The sequence below is a fragment of the Pongo abelii genome, chromosome 6 (genome assembly GCF_028885655.2).
Source record: "Pongo abelii isolate AG06213 chromosome 6, NHGRI_mPonAbe1-v2.0_pri, whole genome shotgun sequence".
Lineage (NCBI taxonomy): Eukaryota > Metazoa > Chordata > Mammalia > Primates > Hominidae > Pongo > Pongo abelii.
The window spans coordinates 146,803,289-146,830,433 of NC_071991.2; the positions used below are offsets into that span (position 1 = coordinate 146,803,289).

A 27,145-nucleotide genomic window follows, 5' to 3' on the forward strand; every position below is an offset into this window, starting at 1 on the left:
CATGCTCGGCTACCTTTTGTATTTTTAGTAGAGATGGAATTTCACCATGTTGGCCAGGCTGGTCTCGAACTCCTGGCCTCATGTGGTCTACTAACCTCAGCCTCCCACAGTGCTGAGAATACAGTTATGAGCCACCGCGCCCGGCTAGGGAGGCATATCTCTAAACTGGTAATTCTTGAGATGAGAGGTCCTGAATATCTGTCAGAATCATACACAGCCCCCAGCCCCCATGACAAGGGCCCCAGATGTCTCCTTCCATAAGAATCACTCTGCTAGTGAGATGCTGGCCCTGCATCCCAAGGGTTGGGAACCTCTGTTCAAACTTCTTTAGACATACTTTAATTTAATTTAATGTGTTATTTTTTAGATAGGGTCTCGCTCTGTCACTCACTCTGGAGGGCAATGGTGGGATCATGACCCACTGCAGCCTTGAGCTCCTGGGTTCAAGCGATCCTCCTGCCTTGGCCTCTCAAAGTGCTGGGATTACAGGCGTGAGCCACTGTGCCTGGCCTAGACATATTTTAAATCCACATCACCCCTCAGTGTGATAATTTCTATAGGTTTACCAGAAGACTCTCTTTGTTATAAAAGACTACCTTTGGGCCGGGCATGGTGGCTCACGCCTGTAATCCCAGCACTTTGGGAGGCAAAGGCAGGCGGATCACCTGAGGTCAGGAGCTCAAGACCAGCCTAATCGACATGGAGAAACCCTGTCTCTACTAAAAATACAAAATTAGCCGGGTGTGGTGGTGCATGCCTGTAGTCCCAGCTGCTTGGGAGGCTGAGGCAGGAGACTCGCTTGAAGCTGGGAGGTGGAGGTTGTGGTGAGCCGAGATCGTGCCATTGCACTCCAGCCTGGGCAACAAGAGTGAAACTCCATCTCAAAAAAAAAAAAAAAAAAAAAAAAAGACTACCTTTGATGTCTCCCGTTCAAGATTCAAATCTTGTATCTAGTATTAGAGGTGTAAGCCAGTGTTGACTATCTGGGTGTCCCCATACCTTTCATTCCGATGGTGTCAATATCCTTTAACTGAAAAATAGCTTCAGACCCATCCTACATATAGTGTCAAAGCCAGTGCCCCTGCCCCACACTTCAAGGATTTGGGGATGAGAAGCGGTTCTTTTTTTTTTTTTGAGATGGAGTTTCGCTCTGTCGCACAGGCTGGAGTGGAGTGGCGTGATCTCAGCTCACTGCAACATACATTGCCCGGGTTCAAGCAATTCTCTTGCCTCAGCCTCCCAAGTAGCTGGGATTACAGGAGTGTGCCACCACGCCTGGCTAATTTTTTTTTGTGTGTGTGTGTGTATATATATATATACACATACATATATACATACACACACACACATATATATTTATTTACATATATAAATATATATATATTTTCGTGACGGAATTTCACTGTTGCCCAGGCTGAAGTCCAATGGTGCAATCTCAGTTCACTGTAACCTCCATCTCCTGGGTTCAAGTGATTCTCCTGTCTCAGCCTCCCAAGTAGCTGGGATTACAGGAGCTAGTTTTTTTTTTTTTTTTTTTGAGATGGAGTCTCGCTCTGTCACCCAGGCTGGAGAACAGTGGCACAATCTCGGCTCACTGCAAGCTCCGCCTCCCGGGTTCATGCCATTCTCCTGCCTCAGCCTTTTGAGTAGCTGGGACTACAGGCACCCGCCACCACGCCCAGCTAATTTTTTTTTTTTTTTTTTTTGTATTTTTAGTAGAGACAGGGTTTCACTGTGTTAGCCAGGATGGTCTCGATCTCCTGACCTCGTGATCTGCCCGCCTCAGCTTCCCAAAGTGCTGGGATTACAGGCGTGAGCCACCGTGCCCGGCGACTGCCTTTAGTTTTTAAAGGAGCATTTCTTTACACTGCCCCTATGACAGCAATACAGATATTTAGCCTGTTAGTAGAAGCTCTCTCTGCTCTATTGCTTACTACCCAAACTTGCCCAGCTGTGCTCAGCCCTTCTTCCCTCCCTCCCTCCCTCCTGTCCTTCCTTCCTTCCTTTCTCCGTCTTTCTCTCTTTTCTTTCCTTCTTTTCTTTTTCCTTCGTTTATTTCTTCTTTTCCTTCTTTTTATTTCTTTTCTTTTCTTTCCTTCTTTCTTTCTTTCTCTATAGGGTTTTGCTCTATCTGTCTATCTATATATCTATCAATCAATCAATCAATCATCTATAGGGTTTTGCTCTGTCACCCAGGCTGGAGGGTTGCAGTGGTGCAATCATAGCTCACTGCAGCCTTGACTTTCCAGGCCCAAGAAACCCTCCCACCTCAGCCTCCCAAGTAGCTGGGACCACAGATGTGTGCCACCATGTCTGGCAAATTTTTAAATTTTATGTAGAGATGAGGTGTCCCTATGTTGCCCAGACTGGCCTCAAACTCCTGGGCTCAAGGGATCCTCCTATGTCAGCCTCCAAGGTGCTGAGATTACAGGCTTGTCTCTTGACCACTTCCAAGCCATGCCCTGTTTTTTCCCACTTTTGTTCTCCAGGGGTCCTGGGCCAGGGGAGCTGTGTCCAAGTCCTGGTCTCTCAAGCCCCAGCTCTGGTTCCAGTTTGTCCCTGAAGACTGCTTCACCACTCTAGGTCACACCCTCCCCTGACTTCCCACAGAGCTTTTAGAAGTATCTCCAAGTCTTTTAGAAGTATCTCCAAGTCCAAGAAACTGTGCGGCTGAGAAAGACACAAAGACAGGATGGGAGGCACTCCTTGCCCTCTGGGACTTTCCATTCGGTTTGGGTATACAGAGAGCCATCATTCTTTCACTAGTCAGTGTGCTTCTGGTTGCAATCAACAGAAGCTGACTGGCCAACCAGGAAGAAAAGGGAACATTCTGGAAGGAACCTGGAATCATTCACAGACTCAAAGGAACTGATGAAGAACCAATCTTGGATACTGACAAAAATGTGTCTCTCATTTCTGCTCCTTTCACTGTATTGGGATCATTCTTTCAAACCAACTTACTCTAAAAAAATGGAGGATGGTCAGACGCAGTGGCTCATGCCTGTAATCCTAGCACTTTGGGAGGCCGAGGTAGGTGGATCACTTGAGGTCAGGAATTTGAGACCCCCGTAGCTAACATGGTGAAACCCCATCTCTACTAAAAATACAAAAATTAACCGGGCGTGCTGGCGCATGCCTGTAGTCCCAGCTACTCGGGAGGCTGAGGCACGAGAATCACTTGAACCCGGGAGACAGAGGTTGCAGTGAGCCGAGATTGCGCTACTGCATTCCAACCTGGGTGACAGAGTGAGGCTCTGTCCCAGAAAAATTTATAAAGAAAAAAAATGGAGGACAAGATTATTCCTGACTCATATAGTTATAATTCACCAGAGAGGAAATTAGCTTTTTCCCTCAGCTCAGTTAGAAGAAACCCAGGGGAAAGCTTGGATTGGTCCAGCTCAGGACACATCCCACCCTGGCTTAATGACTGTGCTATGACTGGGCCTATAGGGTGGGCTGGCTTAATGACTGTGCTATGATTGGACCCATATGATTGGGCTGGCTTGAGCCAGGTGCTCACCCTTCAAATGGTTACTGAGACCAGGCTGGAGTTGCTATGCAAGAAGAATGGCAACACACATTTGAATTACATGGGTAGAGCCTAGGGAGACGCAATGCCCAGAGGAAGAAAGGAGACATGCTAGGCTGAAGAAGTTCGTGGGTGCGCACCACGGACACATAAACAGCAGGGGAGGCACCTTGAGCCAAGGCGTGTTGATTCCAGGATTCTCACTGACCTGTAGTCTAGCAGAGCATGCTCTCCAGAGGATTGTTAGTGTGAGGGAAGGAATACAAAAGACATTGTTCGGCCTGGCCTGGTGGCTCACGCCTGTAATCCCAGCGCTTTGGGAGGCCCAGGTGTTTGGATTACTTGAGGTCAGGAGTTCGTGACCTGCCTGGCCAACATGGGGAAACCCCATCTCTACTAAAAATACAAAAATTAGCCGTGCATGGTGGCGCATGCCTGTAATCCCAGCTACTCGGGAAGCTGAGGCAGGAGAATTGCTTGAACCCAAGAGGTGGAGGTTGCAGTGAGCTGAGATTGCGCCACTGCATTCCAGCCCGGGCGACAGAGCGAGACTCTGTCTCAAAAAAAAAAAAAAAAAAAAAAAAATGGTTCATGCCATCTAGGGACTTGCAAGATGGTAATGGCAGTGAGACAGAAAGAGTCTTAACAAGTGGAATAAAGCCATGGATTATAAACTTTTTTGAGAAAAAACCAGGCATACATATATGTACTTATATAGGCTAATATGTATGCTATAAATCATACACATGATACAAATTTAAAGGATAAGATAATTTTTGTGTGTGTGAAACAGGGCTTCATTCTGTCACTCAGGCTGGAATGTAGTGACGTGATCACAGCTCACTGCAACCTCGACCTCCTGGGCTCAAGTGATCCTCCTACCTCAGCCTCCCGAGTAGCTGGGGCTGCAGGCGTGTACCACCATGCCTAGCTTTTTTTTTTTTTTTTTGTAGAGATGGAGTCCCATTATGTTGCCCAGGCTGGTCTCCAACTCCTGGCTTCAAGTAATCCTCCCACCTCAGCCTTCCAAAGTGCTGGGATTACAGGCATGAACCACTGCACCTGGCCAAGATAAATAGTATTAAAACATGATTTTAACAATGTATATTATTTGTTTGTTCAAAGAATACTTTTTTCTCTCACTAAAAATGAGGGTCTGGGGTAAGATGATGTCTAAGGTCATTTTCAGCTCTGCATGTTGCATTCATATTCTACAAATGTAGAGATGACAGGCTACAAGTACTAAATGTCTATTTTCTTGATTCTTGGAATACCACTGCTACTAATGGGAATAACTGTGAACTTCATTTAAAAGTTTTTTAAGCTGGGCGCGGTGGCTCATGCCTATAATCCCAGCACTTTGGGAAGCTGAGGCGGGCGTATCACGAGGTCAGGAGATCGAGACCATCCTGGCTAACACGGTGAAACCCTGTCTCTACTAAAAATACAAAAAAAAAGTAGCTGGGCCTGGTGGCGGGCGCCTGTAGTCCCAGCTACTCAAAAGGCTGAGGCAGGAGAATGGTGTGAACCTGGGAGATGGAGCTTGCAGTGAGCCGAGATCGCGCCACTGCACCCCAGCCTGGGCAACAGAGAGAGACTGTCTCAAAAAAAAAAAGGAAAAAAAAGTTTTTTAAAACGGACTGGGTGCAGGGGCTCACACCTGTAATCCCAGCACTTTGGGAGGCCGAGGCGGGTGGATCACTTGAGGTCAGGAGTTCGAGACCAGCCTAGCCAACATGATGAAACCCCCTCTCTACTAAAAATACAAAAATTAGCTTGGAGTGGTGGCACACACCTGTAATCCCGGCTACTTGGAAGGCTGAGGCAGGAGAATCACTTGGACCTGGGAGGCGGAGGTTGCAGTGAGCTAAGATTTCACCACTGCACTCCAGCCTCGGCAAGAGAACAAGATTCTGTCTCAAAAAACAAAAAACAAAAAACAACAACAACGTTTTATTGAGACGGAGTCTCGCTCTGTCGCCCAGGCTGGAGTGCAGTGGTGCAATCTTGCTCACTGCAAGCTCCGCCTCCTGGGTTCACACCATTCTCCTGCCTCAGCCTCCCAAGTAGCTGGGACTACAGGCGCCCACCAACATGCCTGGCTAATTTTTTTGTATTTTTAGTGGAGACAGGGTTTCACCATGTTAGCCAGGATGGTCTTGATCTCTTGACCTTGTGATCCGCCTGCCTTGGCCTCCCAAAGTGCTGGGATTACAGGCGTGAGCCACCGCGCCCAGCCAACAACGTTTTTTAAAACAGCATATGTCAAGATTTGAATGTCAGTGGGAAAAAACAAATGGGTAGCTTCTAAGAGACACAACAAAGCCACATTTATCCTGCTGAATTCATTGCAATACAAGGCTTGGGCCTTGCAAAAGTAAAGCAGAGAGAAGAAATTGCCTGTTATCAAGTGCTTGCTGTATGCCGGGCACTTGGCTACATAAGCACTTTACATAAATTATTTCTTTTAGTTCCATCAACAACCTTAGGATGAGGTGTTCACATTCTCAGCGGAAGACAAGAACACTAGGGCAGAGTGAGCGTAAGCCACAGCACTTAGTAAATGAAGGATCTGGGACTAAACAACAATAATGATCATGAGTATTTGTTGAGCCCTTCCTCTGTGCCAGGTACTGTTCTAAGCACTTGACTTGAATTCACTCATTTAATTCACACAACTCTATGAGCTAAGTACTGTTATCTATTCATCAATAATCATGAGGAAACAAGTACTAAGAAGTTAAAGACCTGACCAAGCTTCACATCTAGTAAGTGGCTGTGATGGTGAATACTGAATCAACTTGATCGTATTGAAGGATGTAAAGTATTGATCCTGGGTGTGTCTGTGAGGGTGTTGCCAAAGGAAATTAACATTTGAGTCAGTGGGCTGGGAAAGGCAAACCCACCCTCAATCTGGGTGGGCACCATCTAATCAGCTGCCAGCACAGCTAGAATATAAAGTAGGCAGAAAAAAATGTGAAAAGACTAGACTGGCCTAGCTTCCCAGCCTACATCTTTCTCCCGTGCTGGACCCTTCCCACCCTTGAACATCAACAAACATCAGACTCTAGGTTCTTCAGTTTGGGGACTCAGACTGGCTCTCCTTGCCCCTCAGCTTCCAGATGGCCTATTGTGGAGCCTTGTGAGCATGTGAGTTATTACTTAATAAACTCCCCTTTATATAATATTTTATATATATCCTATTAGTCTGTCTAGAGAACCCTAATATAGTGGCAGTGCTGGGCTAGGGACCCAGACGGTCTCACTTCCCAGCCCCACTTAGCAAATCACTGTGCCACACTGTCTTCACCAGCCCAGGGGACTGCAGGCGCCACACCATCTCCACCAGCCCACGTGATTGCAACCCTGGTGCCTGGTGCTGCCTCCTTTGCAGGCTGGAAATTTGATCTGAACCTTTTTCCAGACTTGAGGCTCAGAGTCTGGGATGCTGAAACATGCTCATTTTCAAGAGACTGAGGTATAAATGTGCATCAGCTTCACCTGCATGTTGCCTCCCAGAAGCTACCTGGCAACATGCAACGTCAGAAGGTTGCCTTGTGAATATAGAAATAGAATAGAGGGAATGAGTTCTACGACTGAACTGTTCAATGACCTCAGCATCCTATGTCCTGATATTGTGCCTGTGGAGGATAACATTTTTATTTTATTTTTAAAGACAAGGTCTTGGTCTGTTGCCTACGCTGGAGTGCAGTGGTGCGATCATGGCTCACTGCAGCCTCGAACTACTGGGTTCAAATGATCCTTCCACCTCAACCTCTTGAGTGGCTGAGACTACAGGTGTGCACCACTACTCCTGGCTCATTTTAATTTTAATTTTAATTTTGTAGAGACAGGGTCTGCCTATTTGCTCAGGTTGGTCTCAAACTCCAGTGATCCTCCTGCCTTGCCCTCCCAAAGTGCTAGGATTACAGGCATGAGCCACCTCAACCATGACACATTTTTTTTTTTCTGTATGTGACACCAAGAGTTTGTCGGTCTGAGAGATTAGGTCAGACCCTCTGGACAGGATCTCCCTGACTGACTGGTTTCTTCAGCCTGGCCCATTCTTTCTCTAGATTTATTAATGATTCAGTGAAGTGCCTGTCGATCTAGTTGCCCTGGAAATAATGCCTCTGTTTGAGATGACATTTCATATCCTTACACTCTGATTCACCATTCAATCATTTACAAATATGAACACTTCTGTGTACAACAAATGGAGGATACACTAGAGAGACATTTCAGTGGAAGAGATACAGATAATTATTATGTAAACGAGTGAAAAAATGAGATTACTTCAGATGGTGATAAATAGTATGAAAAATTTCCAGCAGGGTAACGAGATTGAGTATTGAGATGGAGGATGGTGTGGGGCTGTAGAAAGGGGGGACTGGGGATGTCTCTCTGAGGATGTAGAATCTGAACTGAGCCCTGCATGTGAGGAAGGAGCCAGTCATGATCTTAAAAGTTTCGTTCTCCGCCGGGTGGGGTGGCTCACACCTGTAATCCCGGGGCTTTGGGAGGCTGAGTTGGGCGGATCACCTGGTTTTTAGACCAGGTGTTTTAGACCAGCCTGACCAACATGGAGAAACCCCGTCTCTACTAAAAATAAAAAATTAGCCAGGCGTGGTGGCGCATGCCCGTAATCCCAGCTACTCGGGAGGCTGAGGCAGAAGAATCGCTTGAACCCGGGAGGTGGAGGTTGCAGTGAGCCGAGATTGTGCCATTGCACTCCAGCCTGGGCAACAAGAGCGAAACTCCATCTCAAAAAAAAAAGTTTCGTTCTCAGAGGAAACACTTCACGCCTATCCTGTGAAGTGGAAGTTCATTGCTTGTCTCCAGAGAGACAATGGTATAAATTAGGCAGGTATGGTTGCCGTAGTGTTGCTGGTATTGGGGATTAAGTACATGGCGATTAAATGTTAATGTGGCCGTGCTTTCCAACAAAAATCCCGGACACATCGTCTTACATGTAGCATGAGGACTGGAAATATTTGAAATCAGGGTTGTCTTGGACTTTCCAAGGCACATGATTACCATAATTAACAGGCTACAGAGGGCTGGCCTGGGCCTGACCCCACACTCCACACTGCTGATACGGAAACTGTTCCCAGTTTCTAAAAAGCCAAATAACAGGTGAACTTTTGGAATAAAATCACTTGCCTTTTGGAACCATATTTCTTTTCTCCAACAACATGACATGTTCTTTCCTCAGCAAAAAGTCTGAGTTGTACACATTTTTGAATCCCTCAAAGCATTCAGCAGAGTGCTGAGCATACGGAAGACAGCAGGACCCGTGGCTTTGCCTGAAACGCGGAACCTGGTCTTGACTTTTGAGTGACTGAGCCCTCCTGGTGCCCGCACTCTGGCCGGGAGTGCCAAGCAGCGTTCTCCCTCCCGCCGCACGGGGGCACAATGGGAAGCCTGTGCAGTGAGGAAGAGCGGCTGGAGCCGGTCTTGTGCCGGGGGAGGTCGCTGCTCCCAGAATGCACCTGGCATCAACACGGCGACGGCGGCGGCGGCGGCGGCGACGGCGGCTTCCAGCAGGCTCCGGGGCACCGAGCGGACAGGAACCCAGCCCGGGGGCTCTGAGGCGGGGTCCGGGTGTTGAGGGGAGACTGGAGCCATGGCGGAGTCGGCGCCTGCTCGGGTAAAAGGCACCGGCGCGCGGGCTCGAGGGCCCTAGGGCGCGTTGGGGATGGCGGAGTCCCCTGCCCGGGGCGGGGCTTCGCGGTTTGGACGCCGCCGGGGTCTTGGTTTCCCGGGGCTGCAATTGGCGCGGGTGAACGCAGACCCTCCTCCTCGCGACCCCAGTGCTCTGCCCTTTTTTCCCTCCGCTTCCTTTTGCAGCGGGGTCGGAGCCTCGGCGCCGTGCGCCCTTGCCCAGAAACTTCTCTGAAGCTTGTTTTAGGTTGGGGGATTTGTGACCCTGCCCACACATTTTCTCTGTCGTGCCAAAAGAGCCCGTTCCCAGGTTGGAGCCTTTCCAGATTGGAAACGGTCTCCGTCGCTACGAGTGAGCTCTCCTGCTGCCCGGGAGACCCCAGGACTTGCCTCTCTGCGACCACCTCCTCTTCGGTCCGATGTGTTGTCGGTTTCTCCCGTGCTGCAGATTTCTGTCTTGGGGTTGCAGCCACAGGTTGAAGTCAGCCTGGGCTTCTCCTTGGGGACGGATGTTATCTACAGTGCAGTTGCTGCATTTTGTTTGTAGAGCTGCCCAAACTCTCTCCTTCACCGCCCCCTCCCCAGCCCACCGACCATCCCCATTCCGGGAACGTCAAGATACGGAGCTTGGTGTGAGGAAAATCCTATTTGTGGAGTCACGAAGCTTTCAGCTATCCATTTGGGTGATTTTAGGCAACTGTATTCGCCTCTCTGGGTCTCTTTCGTTTTCTTAACTGTAAATCGAGAGTGTTGGAGTAGTTGCTAGATAATCTCTAAGGCTCTAAGTTTCCTTCCAGCTCCGACATTCTCATACTATTCCAAAGTAGTGGTTAATTTAACAACACCAGAGGGTTTGCAACGGAAAGGGCAGCTGGAATTGAATTGATTTTTAATGAAGTGTTCCTTGGTCTAGAAACACTTCGAGAATCATGTTAGATCTTTGTGAGAATGTAGGGCTAAGGAGATTCTGTGGGGAAAATTTGACCATGAGCAGGGTGCGCTATATTTGATTCTTGTAGAAAGTGCGTTAAGCACTAAGAAGGGAGGGATTGGAAGACTTAGAGAACACAGTATTTGCTTTCAAGGAAGTTAACAGTTGAATTGGGAAGACAAGACACAAATGTTTACAATATTAACCTCATCTGACTCCTATAAGCTAGGCTGAGCCAGTCAAAGACTTGGCTTTTCCACAAGATCTAGTTAGTGTTAGAGTCCGGCGAGAGGACTCCGCCACAGTTCTTCCTGCCAAGTCACTCCACAATTACTTACATGTTGTCAGTAGACCTTGTTAGGAAGAAGCCTTAAAGGTCCACCACAGGCCAGGCGCAGTGGCTCATGCCTGTAATCCCAGCACTTTGAGAGGCCGAGGAGGGCGGATCACGAGGTCAGGAGTTCAAGACTAGCCTGGCCAATATGGTGAAACCCCGTCTCTACTAAAAATAAAAAAATCAGCTGGGCGTGGTGGCAGGCGCCTGTAGACCCAGCTACTCGGGAGGCTGAGGCAGAAGAATCGGTTGAACCTGGGAGGTGGAGGTTGCAGTGAGCTGAGATGGTGCTACTGCACTCCAGCCTGGGTGACAGAGCGAGACTCCGTCTCAAAAAAAAAAAAGTCCACCAGAATCCCAAACTATGCCTTAAATAAAATGAGTTTGTCGTTGTAGAACTTACTCAAATTGTTCTTGAGCCTGTTTCTCTTCTCAGACATCTCTTCAGGTGAGGATTCTGTGTTTCTCGTTTAACAGTAAGATCAAGTAGGTGCCCTGATGAAACAACTGAAAATGCTGGAAAATCCTGCACATAAATGCATTTGAAATGTATTTTAGTAAAGAATACTTGGAGCCCCAAAACTTAAGCGAAAGAGGAAACTTGAAAGTGATAGAGTTCTGAAGCCAACTTTGAGGGCATTGGCCGAACATTCATCTTTGGTGTTTATGATTCAAGGACCTGCAAAATAGAACACACATCTCAGAGCCTAAGATGGAAAGTCTAAGAAGCTCCCTAACCCAATCCCATGAAGCAGAGACTTCAAAGGGCAATATTCTGTGTAAGGGTGAACTGAAAGTAAGGTCTGACCTTCAGATGATTGCAAAGTAAATTGTTAAACCTTGGCACTGAGATTACAGGCGTGAGCCACCGTGCCTGGCCATAGTTTCGTTTCTTTTCTTTCTTTTTTTCTTTTTCTTTCTTTCTTTTTTTTTTGAGAGAGTCTTGCTCTCTTGCTCTGGCTGGAGTGCAGTGAAGCAATCTCGGCTCCTTGAAACCTCTGCCTCCCAGGTTCTAAGTGATTCTCCTGCCTCAGCCTCCAGAGTAGCTGGGATTACGGGAACGCGTCACCATGCCTGGCTAATTTTGTATATTTAGTAGAGATGGGGTTTCACCGTGTTGGCCAGGCTGGTCTCTGAACTTCTGACCTCAGGTGATCCACCCGCCTCGGCCTCCCAAAGTGCTGGGATTACAGGCATGAGCCACTGCACCCAGCCTAAGGCAGAGGGAATTCTTAAAAGCAACCAAAAAAAAAAAAAAAAAAAAAGACTACCTTGAAATGAAGTACAGCAAAACTAATGGGGGCCAGCTTCTCAACAGCAACCATATGGAAGCCAGACAAAAGGAGAATGATATTGTCAATAGGCTGAAAGAAAGTAACTATAGTCCCATAGTTTTATATGCAGCAAAAATATGTTTCAGAAACAAAGATGTAATGAAGACATTTTCAGACAAATTAAAAATGACAGTTTGCTACCAGTACACTCTTAGTAAAGGAAATTCTAAAAGATATACCTCAGGTAAAATGAAAATTTTCCCAAATAGTCTGAAAATGTGAGAAGATGTGATGATGCATGGAAATGGTTAAATCTAAACAAATAGTGACTTAATAAAACAGTAACAATTTATTGTTGTGTTAAAAACAATTAAAATACATGATGGCATTGGTGTAAATATGAGGAAGAGATGATCAGAATTAAAGTGTTTAAAGGGCTTTTTAAAGGGCCTTCTATGTATGTTTCCCATAATTTCTAGGATACTTGCTAAACAACTCGAAATTGGTTGTATAACTTACAGATCAGAAAGGGGGATAATAGAATAAGAAAAAATTAATGTAAAAGAAGACAAGAAAGTAGGGAAGAAAGATGGGATAAATAGCACAAAAAAGGTAAAAATAAAACTAATGAACAATTAAAATAAATGTAAATGAATGAAATGTTCAAGTTAAAAGGCATAGATTGTCAGGATGGGGGAAAAATCCAACTAGATGGTTTAAAAGAGATAACAACTGGCCGGGCGTGGTGGCTCACGCCTGTAATCCCAGCACTTTGGGAGGCAGAGGTGGGAGGATCACAAGGTCAGGAGATTGAGACCATCCTGGCTAACACAGTGAAATCCCGTCTCTATTAAAAATACAAAAATTTAGCCGGATGTGGTGGTGGGTGCCTGTAGTCCCAGCTTCTTGGGAGGCTGAGGCAGGAGAATGGTGTGAACCCAGGAGGCGGAGGTTGCTGAGGCAGGAAAATCGCTTGAACCTGGGAGGCAAAGGTTGCAGTGAGCCGAGATTGCGCCCCTGCAGTCCAGCCTGGGTGACAGAGTTAGACTCCGTCTCAAAGAAAAAAAAAAGAGATACAACTAAAAGATAAGGATATAGAAACAGTTGAATATAAAAGATCATGAAAAAATATGCCAAGCAAATACTAATCAAAAGAAAGTTGACAAATATATTTAGTATCTTTAGAGATAGAAGGCTACTACTACTTTTGTAATGGTAAAAGACTCAATTTACCAGCTAGATACAAAATTTCTAAACCTGTATGCACCTAATTACATAGCCTAAAAATATATAAAACAAAACTGACAGAACTACGAGAAAGATTCACTATTATAATAGGAGATTTTAATACAACCTTAGTATTTTATCAAATAGAAAAGAATTATAAGGGTGTAGTGCATCCAGTAGAACTTTCCAAGATGATAGAAATGTTCTCCTCTGCACTGTTTAATACAGTGGCCACTAGTCACAAGTGGCTTTTGAGCACTTGAAATGTTAGCTAGTATGATTGAAGAACTGAGTTTTAAATTTTATTTATTTATTTTGAGACAGACTCTCACTCTGTCACCCAGGCTGGAGTAGAGTGGTGCAATCTTGGCTCACTGCAACCTTGCAACCTCTGCCTCCCAGGTTCAAGTGATTCTTCTGCCTCAGCCTCCTGAGTATCTGGGATTACAGTCATGTGCCACCACACCCGGCTAATTTTGTATTTTTAGTAGAGACAGGGTTTCATCATGTTGGTCAGGCTGGTCTTGAACTCCTGACCTCAAGTGATCCGGCTGTCTTGGCCTCCCAAAGGGTTGGGGTTACAGGCATGAGCCACTGCGCCCGGCTAGTGTTATTTAACCAGCCACATGTGACTAGTGGATATTATATTGGAAGCACAGGTACAGAAATGATTATTTTTATTTTTATTTTTTTTCTGAGACAGAGTCTCTCTCTGTTGCCCAGGCTGGAGTGCAGTGGCGCGATCTCGGCTCACTGCAAGCTCCACCTCCCGGGTTCACGCCGTTCTCCTGCCTCAGCTTCCCCAGTGGCTGGGACTACAGGCGCCCGTCACCACGCCTGGCTATTTTTTTTGTATTTTTAGTAGAGATGGGGTTTCACCATGTTAGCCAGGATGGTCTCGATCTCCTGACCTCGTGATCCGCCCACCTTGGCCTCCCAAAGGGCTGAAATTACGGGCGTGAGCCACTGCGCCTGGCCAGAAATGATTATTTTTTTATTCATGTAGCTATCAGTATATAATATCAAAGGGTAGAGACAAAATGAAAACTAAAGAGAAGAGGCAAAAATAAAAACCTATTGGGAATGAAAATGTGTGCATTCCCATGTCTATTGGTTGATGCTGGCGTGTAGACTGAGATTGTAGGTAAGGCCATTGAACAGAACACTTCATGCACCCTCTTCATGTGGCTTGGGATTTCTCAAGGGATTCTAGCACCTGACTGCCTGTGATTTGCCCCACTTGACAGAGAGTGGAGCAGAGATGAACCATCCATGTGCCACCCTCCTTTAATTGCAGATTCATGTGCAAAGTAGATGATGATGTCTTAAACCACTAAATTTGGGGATTATTTGTCATACAGGAGTTGATGGTTGGAATAGATACCTAGGGAAAATGTTAAAACATTGAAAGATATTAAAAATGGAGTCTCAAAAGGCTGGGCATGGTGGCTCATGCCTATAATCCTAGCACTTTGGGAGGCTGAGGTGGGTGGATCATTTGAGGTCAGGAGTTTGAGACCCGCCTGGGCAACATGGTGAAACCCTGTCCCTACTAAAAATACAGAAAAATTAACCAGGCGTGGTGGCACACACCTGTAATCCCAGCTACTTGGGAGGCTGAGGCAGGAGAATCACTTGAACCTGAGACAGAGGTTGCAGTAAGCTGAGATCATGCCACTGCACTCCAGCCTGCAGCCTGGGCAGCAAAGCGAGAGACTCCATCTCAGAAAAAAAAAAAAAAAAAAAGGATTTGCATACTATGTTTATGAATTGAAATTCATCCTAAATGTGTTACTTTTCTGTTGGGTGGGGTGACTCATGCCTGTAATACCAGCACGTATAATCGTGCCACTGCCCTCCAGCCTGGGTGACAGACTGAGACCGTGTCTTTATTTATTTGAGACAGAATCTCTCTCTGTCACTGGAGGGAAGTGGTGTGATCATGGCTCCCTGCAGCCTCAATCCCCTGGGCTCAAGTGATCCTCCCACCTCAGCTTCCTGAGTGGCTGGAACTATAGGCACCTGTCATCATGCCCGGCTAATTTTCTTGTCTTTTTGTAGAGATGGGATTTCACCATCTTGCCCTGGCTGTTCTTGAACTCTTGGGCTCAAGCTGTCCTCCCGCCTCAAGCCTCCTGAAGTGCTGGGATTACAGACGTGAGCCACTGTGCCCAGCATAGATTCCCCAAGTGAGATTGCTAGGTAAAAGGGTTTTTAATGACTTGAAATTTTTCTTTCCCTAAGAGCGTGTAGTATTTTTCATTCCTTCCAGGAGTGTTATGAGAGTCAGTTTACCACATTATAGTCAGCTCTGAATGTTATTCTTTGTGTCTGTTTCATGTTTGTCAGTCTGATGGGTGAAAGTGCTTTCACTTAGTTATATTTGGATTCCTGATTGTAAGGTGGTTGTGTTTTCATTTGTTGATTGACTGCCTGCATTTCCGCTTCCATGAATGATTTACAGTCTGCAGTTTTATTTTGGGGTTCTTGATCTTTTTCCACTTCATATTCTGTTTACAAATATTCTTTCCTTGTTTTTAGACTTTGTTTATGTTACCTTTTATTACAGCTAGCATTTTCTCCTGCTTTGACATTCTAAGACCTGTTTATTGAGATACCATTTACATACAGTAAAATTTACTCTTTAGGCAGATAGTTCAACAAATTTTGACAAATGTGTAGCCAGCATATTACCAAGGTAGAGAATATTTCCATCATCCAAGAAAGTTCCCTCATATCCCTTTATAATCAGTCTTTTTCTTTTTTTGAGACGGAGTCTCGTTCTGTTACCCAGGCTGGAGTGCAGTGGCATGATCTCGGCTCACTGCAGGCTCCGCCTGCCGGGTTCACGCCATTCTCCCGCCTCAACCTCCCAAGTAGCTGGGACTACAGGCACTTGCCACCACACCCGGCTAATTTTGTTTTTGTATTTTTAGTAGAGATGGGGTTTCACCATGTTAGCCAGGATGGTCTTGATCTCCTGACCTCATGATCTGCCTGCCCTCCTCGGCCTCCCAAAGTGCTGGGATTACAGGTGTGAGCCACTGTGCCTGGCCTATAATCAATATTTTTCTCCTATCCCTAGCCCTTGGCAACCACTGATCTGATTTCTGTCCTTATAGTTTGCTTTTTTCCAAACATGTAAATGAAACACAAATGTAGCCTTGTGTGTCTGAGTTCTTTTTTTTTTGGAGTTTTGCTCTTGTTGCCCAGGCTGGAGTACAATGGTGCGATCTCGGTTCACCGCAACCTCCGCCTCCCAGGTTCAAGCGATTCTCCTGCCTCAGCCTCCCGAGTAGCTGGTGTTACAGGCATGCGCCACCATGCCTGGCTCATTTTGTATTTTTAGTAGAGATGGGGTTTCTCCATGTTGGTCAGGCTGGTCTCGAACTCCCAACCTCAGGTGATCCGCCTGCCTCGGCCTCCCAAAGTGTTGGGATCTTAGGTGTGAGCCACCGTGCTCGGCCCTTCTTTTTTTTTTTTTTTTTTTTAAAGTGGTCTTACTTTGTCACTCAGGCTGGAGTGCAGTAGTGCAATCATGGTTCACTGCAACCTTGAACTCCAGGGCTCAAGTGATCCTCCCATCCTCAGCCTCCCAAGTAGCTGGGACTACAGGCACATGCCACCACGTCTGGCTCATTTTAAAAAAATTGTGGAGGCGAGGGTCTCGCTTTGTTGCCCAGGCTGATCTCGAACTCCTGGGCTCAAGTGATCCACCTTAGCCTCCCAAAGTGTTGGGATTATAGGTATGAGCCACCGTGCCTGACCTTTGTCTGATTCCCGTCACTTAGCACGTTGTTGTACATGTCAGTGATTATGGTTCCTTTTTATTACATAGTAGTTGACTTAGTAGTCGTAGTAGTAGTCTACTACTAAGTAGCAGGCTTAGTAGTCTACTAAGCTATATAGGAAAAATACACTAAATATATAATACAGTATATAATGAAGTGTCTTGTGTATCTGTTTTCTAGGGCTGGTGTAACAAACTGGGAATCTTAAATAACAGAAATTCTGTCTCACAGTTCTGGAGGTTAGGAGTCTGAAATCAAGATGTTTGCAGGGTTGGTTCCTTATGAGTTTTGTGTTTCTCTCCTACCTTCTGGTGGTCCCATGTGTTGCCTTGGTTTGTGGCAGCATAACTCCAGTCTCTGCCTTAATCTTGACATGGCTCATTATGTATTGGTGTAACAGAATACATGAGGCTAGGTAATTCACGAAGAAAAGAGGTTTAGTTGGCTCACAATTCTGGTGGCTGGAAAGTTCAAGATTGGGCAGCTGTATCTAGTGAGGGTTTCAAGCTGCTTAAACTCATGGCAGAAAATGGAAGGGCAGCAGGTGTGGGTAGAGATTACATGGTGACAGAGGAGGCAAGAGAGAGACCAAAGAAGTCAGACTGTTTCACAACCCACTCTAGTGGGAACTAATCCATTCCTGCCAATGACAGATCACCCCTGTGGGAGCGCATTAATTTATTTATGAGGGATATGCCCTCATGACCCAAACACCTCCCACGAGACTTCACCTCCCAACACTGCCACATTGGGAATAAAATTTCAACACGGCTTTTGGTGAGGACAAACCATAGTAGACATCTTCTCCCTGTGTGTGTGTGTGTCTGCATCTAAAGGTCCTCTGTTTTAAGGACATCAGTCATTGGATTAAGGCCCATCCTAATGACCTCATTTTAACCTGATTACCCTTGGAAGTACCTTATTTCCAAGTAAGATCACATCCTGAGGTACTGAGGATTAGGGTTTTACTGTATTATTTTGAGGAGACGCAATTCAACCCATAACATTGGATGGATCACAATTTTTTCATCCATTCACTGGTTCGTGAACATTTGAATTGTTCCCATCATGTTAGATAATTCAAAACAGAAGACAAGAAGAAACTAATCATTCTTTTCAACCTCTTACTATGTGGAAGAGGAGGGGGCTTATTCCTCTGCACAGATTCTTACCCACGTTCCTGTCTAGAAAAAGTGCTACTAAGCACAGAATGCTGGGCCACAGAAAGAGGAGACTCATAGACTTAAAGTAGAAGCAAAACAAGCATGATGGCATGCATATATCCAGTTTAATATTTTGTTTTGTTTCGCTTGTATTTGTCTTTTACATTGAACTTTTCTTTTAATCTTTTGCAGGAGGATGTATTTAAGCTTTTGTCTCATGTGTTCCATGATGAATTAACTGACTTGAATGACTAGAGTAGGTCTTGGCCAAACTTAAATGTTCAGTTCTGCACCAGTCAGTTTCCTTTTGTCCCATGTTCTCTGGACCACAATCCTTGGCTCCAGCAGTTCTTTCCGAGATATTTCCTCTAAGTGTCTTGGTCTTGGTGGCCTCACTATGGTTAGAGAAGCAGCCTTGAATAAAGTGTGTGCTTTATTCAAATAAAGTGAAATTTGCAGAGGGGGTTAGGACTGAAGTGAACGTGAAGGGAGACAGTAGGGGGACAGCTTGGGGAAGACTTCCCCAGTGTTGGTTTCAGTAATTTTAGCTTCTATGACAGTGATTTTCCTACTGTCAGAGACAACTCATTAAAGTGAAAATTATAAGGAAAATGTCAGTAGACTTAGTCACATCATTTCAGTAAATATTTTTTAAGGATTTATTCACCATCCCAGCTGCTAGAATGCAAAGATGAATGAATTAGGTCTTGTAGGTCCTGCTAAGGAATTTTGTCTTTATTGTGGGGAGCCATTGAAAGTTTTCAAACAGGGGTGACATGATCAACTATGAAGTCTGGCAGGAATGTGGAGGCAAGATAAGATGTAAATGACACCTTTTATCATATAGTCCAAAACATTAAATAAAAATAGGTTTAAAAATGAACACTGATACAGGAGTCTCAGAGAATATGCTAAGTGTAAAACATAGGTAACAGAACATGCACACTATAATTTCACTTTTGTTGAAAAAAAAAACTAAAAGATGAAAAAAACTTTAGAAATACACCAAAATTCAAACAGCTTTCTTTTTTTTTTTTTTTTTTTTTTTGAGACAGGGTCTCACTCTGTTACTCAGGCTGGAGTGCACTGGCACCATCTTGGCTCACTGTAGCCTCAACCTCCTGGGCTCAAGCCGTCCTCCCACCTCAGTGCCCCAAGTACCTGGGACTGCAGGCATGCATCACCATGCCTGTCTAATTTTTTGAACTTTTTTGTAGAGACAGGGTTTGCCTTGTTGGCCAGGCTGGTGTCAAACTCCTGAGCTAAAGTGATTCAGCTGCCTTGGCCTCCCAAAGTGCTGGGATTACAGTTGTGAGCCACCACGGCCAGCCCTAACAGCTTATTCTGTGTGAGAATATTTTGTGTAATATTTTCTTTCTATTCTTCAGCATTTTCCAACATTATTAATACAATATCTACATATAATTTTTAGTATCAATAAAAGACATGTTTTTTTTTTAATAAAAGAAACTAGATAACTCTGAGCACTGATACACTTGAACGTTGCTTTCTTTACTTGATGTTTGGAAGTGACATTGTCTGACCTGTGTCTTTGATCCTTCAGCACAGGAGAAAACGACGCTCCACACCTTTAACTTCTTCCACACTTCCTTCACAAGCAACAGAGAAAAGCTCCTATTTTCAGACCACCGAGATCTCACTCTGGACGGTGGTGGCTGCTATTCAGGCTGTGGAGAAGAGGATGGAGTCCCAGGCTGCCCGGCTACAGAGCCTGGAGGGACGCACGGGGACAGCCGAGAAGAAGCTGGCTGACTGTGAGAAGATGGCCGTGGAGTTCGGGAACCAGCTGGAGGGCAAGTGGGCCTTGCTGGGGACCCTGCTGCAGGAGTACGGGCTGCTGCAGAGGCGGCTGGAGAATGTGGAGAACCTGCTGCGCAACAGGAACTTCTGGATCCTGCGGCTGCCCCCGGGCAGCAAGGGGGAGGCCCCCAAGGTAGTCTCATTGAGGATTAAAAGTTAGAAGAGAAGGGGGAGCCAGCCCTTTAATATGTAAGCACCTCAGTTGCTGGCTTTTCTGTCATAGCTGTGAGTAGAAGCACTCACGGTGTGCCATTGGTGATTCCAGGTGTCCAGGTCACTGGAGAATGATGGCGTCTGTTTCACCGAGCAGGAATGGGAGAATCTGGAGGATTGGCAGAAGGAACTCTACAGAAACGTGATGGAGAGTAACTACGAGACACTGGTCTCTCTGAGTGAGTAGCAGTTTTCTCCCTAGAATTCTGTCTCAGACATACTACAATTCCTGGCCGGTAGCTTGTAATTCAGACTACACCTGTGGCTCTTGTGGCTGTGGGTCTTCTGTTGGCCTGCACGGGTGGAGAAATGCAAGTCTGTAGGTCCTCCCATTTACAGAGATTTTGGAAAGCTCTCAGCATTGTGCCTTTCGTGTTTTTTTTTCTGTGGTCACAAAGTCTGTTCTTGATAGTATTTTCTAATAAATAAAATGTCATATACCCTGCAGTGTGATATGGCTAGGGTTCCTCATGTTGTTTTTTAATTTATTTTGTTTTATCTTTTTTTTTTTTTTTTTTTTTTTGAGAAAGAGTCTTGCTCTGTTGCCCAGGTTGGAGTGCAGTGACACGATCTTGGCTCACTGCAACCTGTGCCTCACGGGTTCAAGCGATTCTCCTGCCTCAGCCTCCCGAGTAGCTGAAATTACAGGTGACTGCCACCACGCCCAGCTAATTTTTGTATTTTTAGTAGAAATGGGGTTTCACCATATTGGCCAGGCTGGTCTTAAACTCCTGACCTCGTGATCTGCCCACCTCAGCACCCCAAAGTGCTAGGATTACAGGTGTGAGCCACTTCGCCTGGCCTGTTTTATCATTTTTTTTTTTTTTTTTTTTTTTTTTTTGAGACTCTGTCACCTAGGCTGGAGTGCAGTGGTATGATCTCGGCTCACTGCAGTCTTGACAGCTTGGGCTCAAATGATTCTCCCACCTCAGTTTTCCGAGTAGCTGGGATTACAGGCACATGCCACTGCGCCTGGCTAATTTTTTAAATTTTTTGTAGAGACGTGGGTCTTACTGTGTCGCCCAGGCTGGTCTTGAACTCCTGGGCTCAAGTGATCCACCCACATCGGCCTCCCAAAGTGCAGGGATTATAGGCGTGAGCCTCCGCACCTGGCCTCTCATGCTGTTTTTTTAATATTTAAGACTATTTGAGATGGGTGTGGTAGCTCACGTCTGTAATTCCAGCACTTTGGGAGGCCAAGGTGAGAGGATAGCTTGAGGCTAGGAGTTCGAAATCAGCCTGGTCAACATAGTGAGATCTCTGTTGCTTAAAAAAAAAAAAAAAAAAAAGATGATTTGACAACCCTGTGTTACCTTGGATGAGGCAGGCAGCACAGGCTGATCAAAAGCATTTTCTTGGTGTTTGGCTGGAATTATAGCTGGTCATTGTGGTCTCGGTGATTTTTTCTTGTTGATTAGAAGTGCTGCTTAAAAGATATGTCTTTATATGCAAAATGTTACCTATTACATAATAAATGTGTTTTGTTTGGTAGACAAAGTCTTTTAAAACCTAGGTACATGGAGGAGTGTCAAGTGCCTGGAGCAGAGTAAGAGGTAAAGGAAATAGAAAATGGGCCAGAAAAGTGACCTTGTAAGCTTGGTTGGGTCACATGCTCTCATTGTGACTGTTTCCTTGTCTGTCCCAGTGCCCATCTTACCTTGCAGTGCCTTAGCAAGGATGAAATTAGATCCCCTGAAAGGAAGCATTGACAAGACTTAAGCTGCACGCACATGGAGAGGCAGAGGTGGGTGGTGGTGCCATCAAGGGCAGTGGTGGCTCTGTAGCCTGCCCGCCTGAGCAACAGGCCCTCTAATGGAGGAGCACTGGAGGCAGCAGCTAGCCAAGTCAGTTGTTATGATTGGCCAGAATTTTATAATTGTCCCAAACTGCTAGGGGAAACTGACAAGAACAGTAGCCTTTGAATCTGTATTTCCTCCCTGCCATTGGTCACCTTGGTCATTCGCAGCTGATCAGTGTGCAGTGAGCTTTCGCTCTCTCCTGGGCTCACACTGTGCTGTTTCCCACCCAGAGGTCCTTGGCCAGACAGAGGGAGAAGCGGAATTGGGTACAGAGATGCTGGGTGACTTGGAAGAGGAAGGTCCTGGTGGTGCCCACCCAGGTGAGTGGCTCTGGAATATTCTGTTCCCCTTCCATAGCCCTCTGTAGCCTAGAGTGAACTTTCCCACGGCTGAAGTGCCAGGTGCTGACTTGGTAACCTCATCTGGCATCTGCTTGTTTTGGACTCCTTTATGATTGTCGTTAGTTCAGCTGTTACATGTGCCTCAACTCCTACCACCCTGTGGGGTCTTTAAGACTAATGGCCACATCAATCATTCTTCTTCATGCCCTACAGAATAGAGTACCATATGAGGCGGTAGTCAAAACCTGCTGGAGATTGAGCGTGGGTACATCAGAGCTTCAGGAGGGAAGGCAGTGCAGGAAAAGCACTTGTCAGTAGGTAATTTGGGAGGTTATGGAGGAAGAACAGAGCTGGACATGAATTTTTAAGCTGTAGGTTTAGTTTGTCTTTAATCATTCAAATTTGTTATTTTAACACTCTTAATTTAGTATAGTTGTTACAGTGTATTCTGTCATTTTTCACAGGGATTAAATATAAATTTGTAGACAAGCTTGGAGAACTATCATTTACAGTATTATAAGAGTAATACATTTATATTTCCAATCAACATTGGAAAAACTATACATGAATATAGTTTTATACAAGTCTTGGAACCTAGCCAGTGTCATCCTCCTCCACGTTATCCTAATTCACTTATTCCTGGGGTGCTTCTGAAATTCACAGATGTTTGGTCCTGGAGAAACCAAAGATACTAGAATGTGATCTTTTTTGTTGGTCTTCTTCTACTTTGCAGCAGGTGGGGTCATGATCAAACAGGAGCTACAGTATACACAGGAAGGCCCTGCGGATCTTCCTGGAGAGTTCTCATGCATTGCTGAAGAGCAGGCTTTCCTGAGCCCGGAGCAGACTGAGCTCTGGGGTGGTCAGGGCAGTTCTGTCCTCTTGGAAACAGGTCCTGGGGACTCTACTCTAGAGGAGCCTGTTGGTAGTAGAGATCCTAGCAGCAGCAGAACTGTGGGCTGCCCGAAGCAGAAATCTCATAGGCAGGTACAGCTGGGCCAGGAATGTGGGCAGGGCCTGAAGCTGAAAAAGGACACTTCCCGCCCCTACGAATGTTCTGAGTGTGAGATCACCTTCCGCTATAAGCAGCAGCTGGCCACACATGTGCGCAGCCACTCGGGGTGGGGGTCTTGTACACCTGAAGAGCCAGAGGAGAGCCTTAGGCCCAGGCCACGGCTGAAACCACAGACCAAAAAGGCCAGGCTGCATCAGTGTGATGTGTGCCTGAGGAGCTTCAGCTGCAAGGTGAGCCTGGTGACCCATCAGCGTTGCCACCTGCAGGAGGGGCCCAGTGCCGGCCAGCATGTCCAGGAGAGGTTCTCACCCAACAGCCTGGTTGCTCTGCCTGGCCACATCCCTTGGAGGAAAAGCCGGAGTTCCCTCATCTGTGGTTACTGTGGCAAGAGCTTCAGTCACCCATCTGACTTGGTGCGGCACCAGCGCATCCACACGGGCGAGCGGCCCTACAGCTGCACCGAGTGTGAGAAGAGCTTTGTCCAGAAGCAGCACCTCCTGCAGCACCAGAAGATCCACCAGCGGGAGCGGGGCGGGCTGGCCCTGGAGCCCGGAAGGCCCAATGGCCTGCTTTAAGGGTGCAGCCCCTCGCCCGTCCGGGGGACGGAGGGGGGTGGCATTGGTTCCCCCGAAGAGACACTGCAGTCAGGGACTGAGTTCTTCCTGAGGGCAGTTGTTTGTGATTTGCCTTCCCTTGTCCCAGTACCAAGCCAAGCCCAAAGGCTGTCCTGAAAACCCTGTGGAAGAAGAGTCCAGGCCAGGTCTTCACCCTGCTGCCAAGTTTGCTGTTTCTTGGCACCTTCAGTCTCTGGTTTTCTAATTCATGCCAATGCTTGTGGGCTGGGCTTGGCGTTCTGACCCCACAGGGACTGGTGGCTGGTTGCAGGGCTTGTCCCGGCATTTCATGTCTTCCCATGGGGTTGAGTCGGGCCATAGGGGAGAGCAGCTGCCTGAAAGAGTTCTGGGAAGTATAACCCTCCATTTTTTCTTGTTTTGTAATCTCTGTTTAATAACAAGTAGAAGAAATAATTTAAATGAACTGCTTAGCCCTGCTCTGAAGAACCTTTTTTGGAATTAGATTTTGGTTGATTTTTTAAAGAATACAGCCCAACACTTGTTTTTTACATTTTAAGAGTTGTAGAAGTTGTTCCTAACTTGGGGACTGGACCTACCCTCTAGGAGGGAATTGTTAATGGGGCTCTTTTAGCCCACTGACGCTTACTTAGGCCAGAGAGCAGGGGACACGGTGCTAGGTTCACTCGTGCGGTGCTTGGTGCTCTCAAATTGTCTCAAAAGGACCAAGAGGAAAAGAGTCGGAGGGGTAGACCCTGCAGCCCCTGTTGAGAAGAAAGATTCCAGTGAAGTTGCTGATGGTATGGCTGTGGTCTGGGACTTGCGGTGTCTCGGCATACCCCTCTCCTCTTCCCACCTCCTCCTGGCTATGTTCTGCAGCCTCCCAGAGTAGAAAACTACTTTGTTACTTAAGGTTGTTCACCCTGTACCAGTGGTTGAGTTTGTTCCTATTACACCAATCCTTACTTGAGGTGGTTTGGATTACAGTTACCAAATGCATTCTGGGATTGCCTATTCCAGAGAGGGTACAGAAAAAGCACACAGATGGCTTGTCTCAGGAGTGTTGAATGTGTGCCCCGCTGCTGTCTAGGGGGATGGGAGTGGGCTCTGGGGTCATATGTGAACATCCCCTTGGATGATTTGCAGTTGCCTAGAATAAAACTTGCTACTAGCAAAAGAAAAAAAAAAAAAAAAGTTCATACTGGATGTTTTTCTCCGTTTGTCAAGAACACTTTCCTGGGGCCAAGGTGGAGAAGAGGCACCTGACCTGGAGTGATGACAGGGAAGGACTGATGGCACAGCCTAACCTGCACTTTTACTTAAACCTAGGACAGAAGACAAGATGTGGCATGGGTGAAAATATTCAGGGGACTGTACTTATGATGGTGGAGAGCTGGAGACAATCTGGGTGATGGCTATTGGGAAGTAGAAAGAGTAGGTGAAATGTGGGTACCCCGGGGAGTGCCAGGCAGCTGTTATGAGCATTGGCTTAGATATATGCGTAGCCATCTGGATCCATCTTAAACACAATACTGAGGGGAAAAGGTAAGAAATTGAGATCTATAATGTAACACCATTTATATAAATTAAAAATGCATGTACACAAAACATTTTGTAAGAACACTTAGGACCAAAGGAGACATGTTAAAGACATTACAGTTTTCCATGGGGAGAGTGAACAAATAAATAGATAGAAGGAAACTTGGGTTGCTGTAAGGCAGAGGTCCCCAACCTTTTTGGCACCAGGACTGGTTTCGTGGAAGACAGGTTTTCCACAGACAGTGGTGGGGGATGGGATGGTTTTGGGATGAAACTTCCACCTCAGATCATCAGGCGTTAGATTCTCATAAGGAGCGCACAACCTAGATCCCTCGCGTGCACAGTTCACAATAGGGTTCATTCTATGAGAATCTAATGCCGCCGCTGATCTGACAGGAGGCAGAGCTCACCTGCTGTGTGGCCTGGTTCCTAACAGGCCATAGACCAGTACTGATCCACAGCCCAGGGGTTGAGGCCCCCAGCTATAAGGTATGGGATTATCTTGTTACAGAAACTGAACATGGAGGGAATCCTTGTAGGGCTGGCACTGTGTGAGGTAGGTAGTAGCTTCGTCAGGGAAACCTTTGCAGTTTCTTTCCTAAGTTTCTTCTGCAGTTTTTTCTTACCCTCAAGCCTTTGCCTTATAGACACCCCCTCTGTCCTGTCCTTAGTTACTCTTACTTCCTAATTGTTGAGCGTTTTAATGTGAGCAGCCTTGGGCCTTGCGTTGTGGGGAAAAGCAAAGCACAGAATATGGTCCTACTTCTCCAATAAAGTTAAGTTTTCCTTGAGGCTGGGAAATAATTGTATCAAGCAATTGGACTCCTGCTGACACTTGTTGAATACTTGTGTGCTAGGCACTATGTAAGTTATTTCCATGAAAACAAATCCTCATAGTTTTGGGTGGTGAGTATGATTTTACCTAGTTTTCCATATGAGATGTGGGAGGAGGCCTGAGAAGTGAAGTAAGATGGCAGAGGTGATGGAAACCCAGAGCATCTTGCTTCAGAGCCACACACTTGGCTGTGGGGTGGTGGTGCTTCTGCAGTTAAGAACTCAGTGTCAAAGCTGGATTCTATGTCCTGAAGTGTGGGCTCTCTGCTGGCAGCAGCGGCATCCCCTAGGAGTGTGAAGTGGTGCAGACTCAGGCTCCAGCTAGACCCCCGAATCAGAACCTGCGTCTCAGCAAGCTCTCCAGGTGATTCTGTGCATGCAGAGGCACTCTCTTATGGTATACGAAAGATTCGCCTCTTCTTGTCTGCTTCTGCCATCCTCCATTGAAAGCCTGTTCTCTCAGGTGCTGAGGAGAAAACAGGAAATGCACTGTCAGAAGGACAGGGATGATCAAGTTAGAAAGATTGAAGTCAACAGGGAAGAATTAAATGCCAAATGTTAGTGACTCATCTATCCTGCCTTTTCTATCCTTTCTGTTCCCACAGTTAAGGTCCTAGTCATCATTCACCTGAACTTTTCAGTAACCAGTAGGTCTTCTGCTCTTAATCACATCCTTTTTGATTCCAGAGTTAATGTCCTTGCACACAACTGGATGTAGACTTTCCTCAAAACCTTGCAGTGGCTTTCAGCAGCTACTGATAATGAGCAATCTTTTTAGTATAGAACTCAAGACTCTGACAACCTGCGTCACCCTGCATTTTTTCTCTTTTCACTATGCTGCTGCCACATTGGGCTTCCTGTCATTCATTCATTTATTTTTTTTTTTAAATTTTTGAGACAAGAGTCTCTGTTGCCCAGGCTGAGTGTGCCATCACAGCTCACTGCAGCCTTGACCTCTTGGGCTCAATGGATCCTCCCATCACAGCCTCCCAAGTAGCTGGGACTACAGGTGTGCACAAACCATACCCAGCTGATTTTTGTACCTTTTATAGAGACAGGGTCCCACTATGTTGCCCAGGCTGATCTTGAACTCCTAGG

The 27,145-nt window shown here is 46.1% G+C and overlaps 1 protein-coding gene across 3 annotated transcripts; it reads left to right on the top strand.

Moving 5' to 3' along the window:
* The first annotated feature begins 8,990 nt into the window (after positions 1–8,990).
* On the top strand, positions 8,991–26,898 carry ZNF212 (zinc finger protein 212). 3 transcript variants are annotated; one of them, XM_002818636.6, is made up of 5 exons: positions 8,991–9,179; positions 19,478–19,867; positions 20,000–20,126; positions 21,977–22,066; positions 22,821–26,898. In XM_002818636.6, the coding sequence occupies exons 1-5, from the start codon at positions 9,156–9,158 to the stop codon at positions 23,675–23,677; spliced, it is 1,488 nt and encodes a 495-aa protein (XP_002818682.2). In that variant the 5' UTR covers positions 8,991–9,155; the 3' UTR covers positions 23,678–26,898. The 3 variants fall into 3 exon arrangements, with proteins under 3 accessions (XP_002818682.2, XP_009241660.2, XP_063581876.1); XM_009243385.4 differs by having other exon boundaries at positions 9,013–9,179; positions 22,824–24,863; XM_063725806.1 differs by lacking the exon at positions 8,991–9,179 and adding an exon at positions 13,860–15,161 and having other exon boundaries at positions 22,821–24,869.
* Positions 26,899–27,145: the final 247 nt, after the last annotated feature.

Excerpts from the sequence above, each read along its gene's own strand:
- ZNF212 (XM_002818636.6), top strand. The coding sequence starts at position 9,156 with ATGGCGGAGTCGGCGCCTGCTCGG. Across the intron at positions 19,868-19,999 it reads GCAAGGGGGAGGCCCCCAAG|GTGTCCAGGTCACTGGAGAA; the intron begins GTAGTCTCATTG and ends TGGTGATTCCAG. Across the intron at positions 22,067-22,820 it reads TCCTGGTGGTGCCCACCCAG|CAGGTGGGGTCATGATCAAA; the intron begins GTGAGTGGCTCT and ends TCTACTTTGCAG.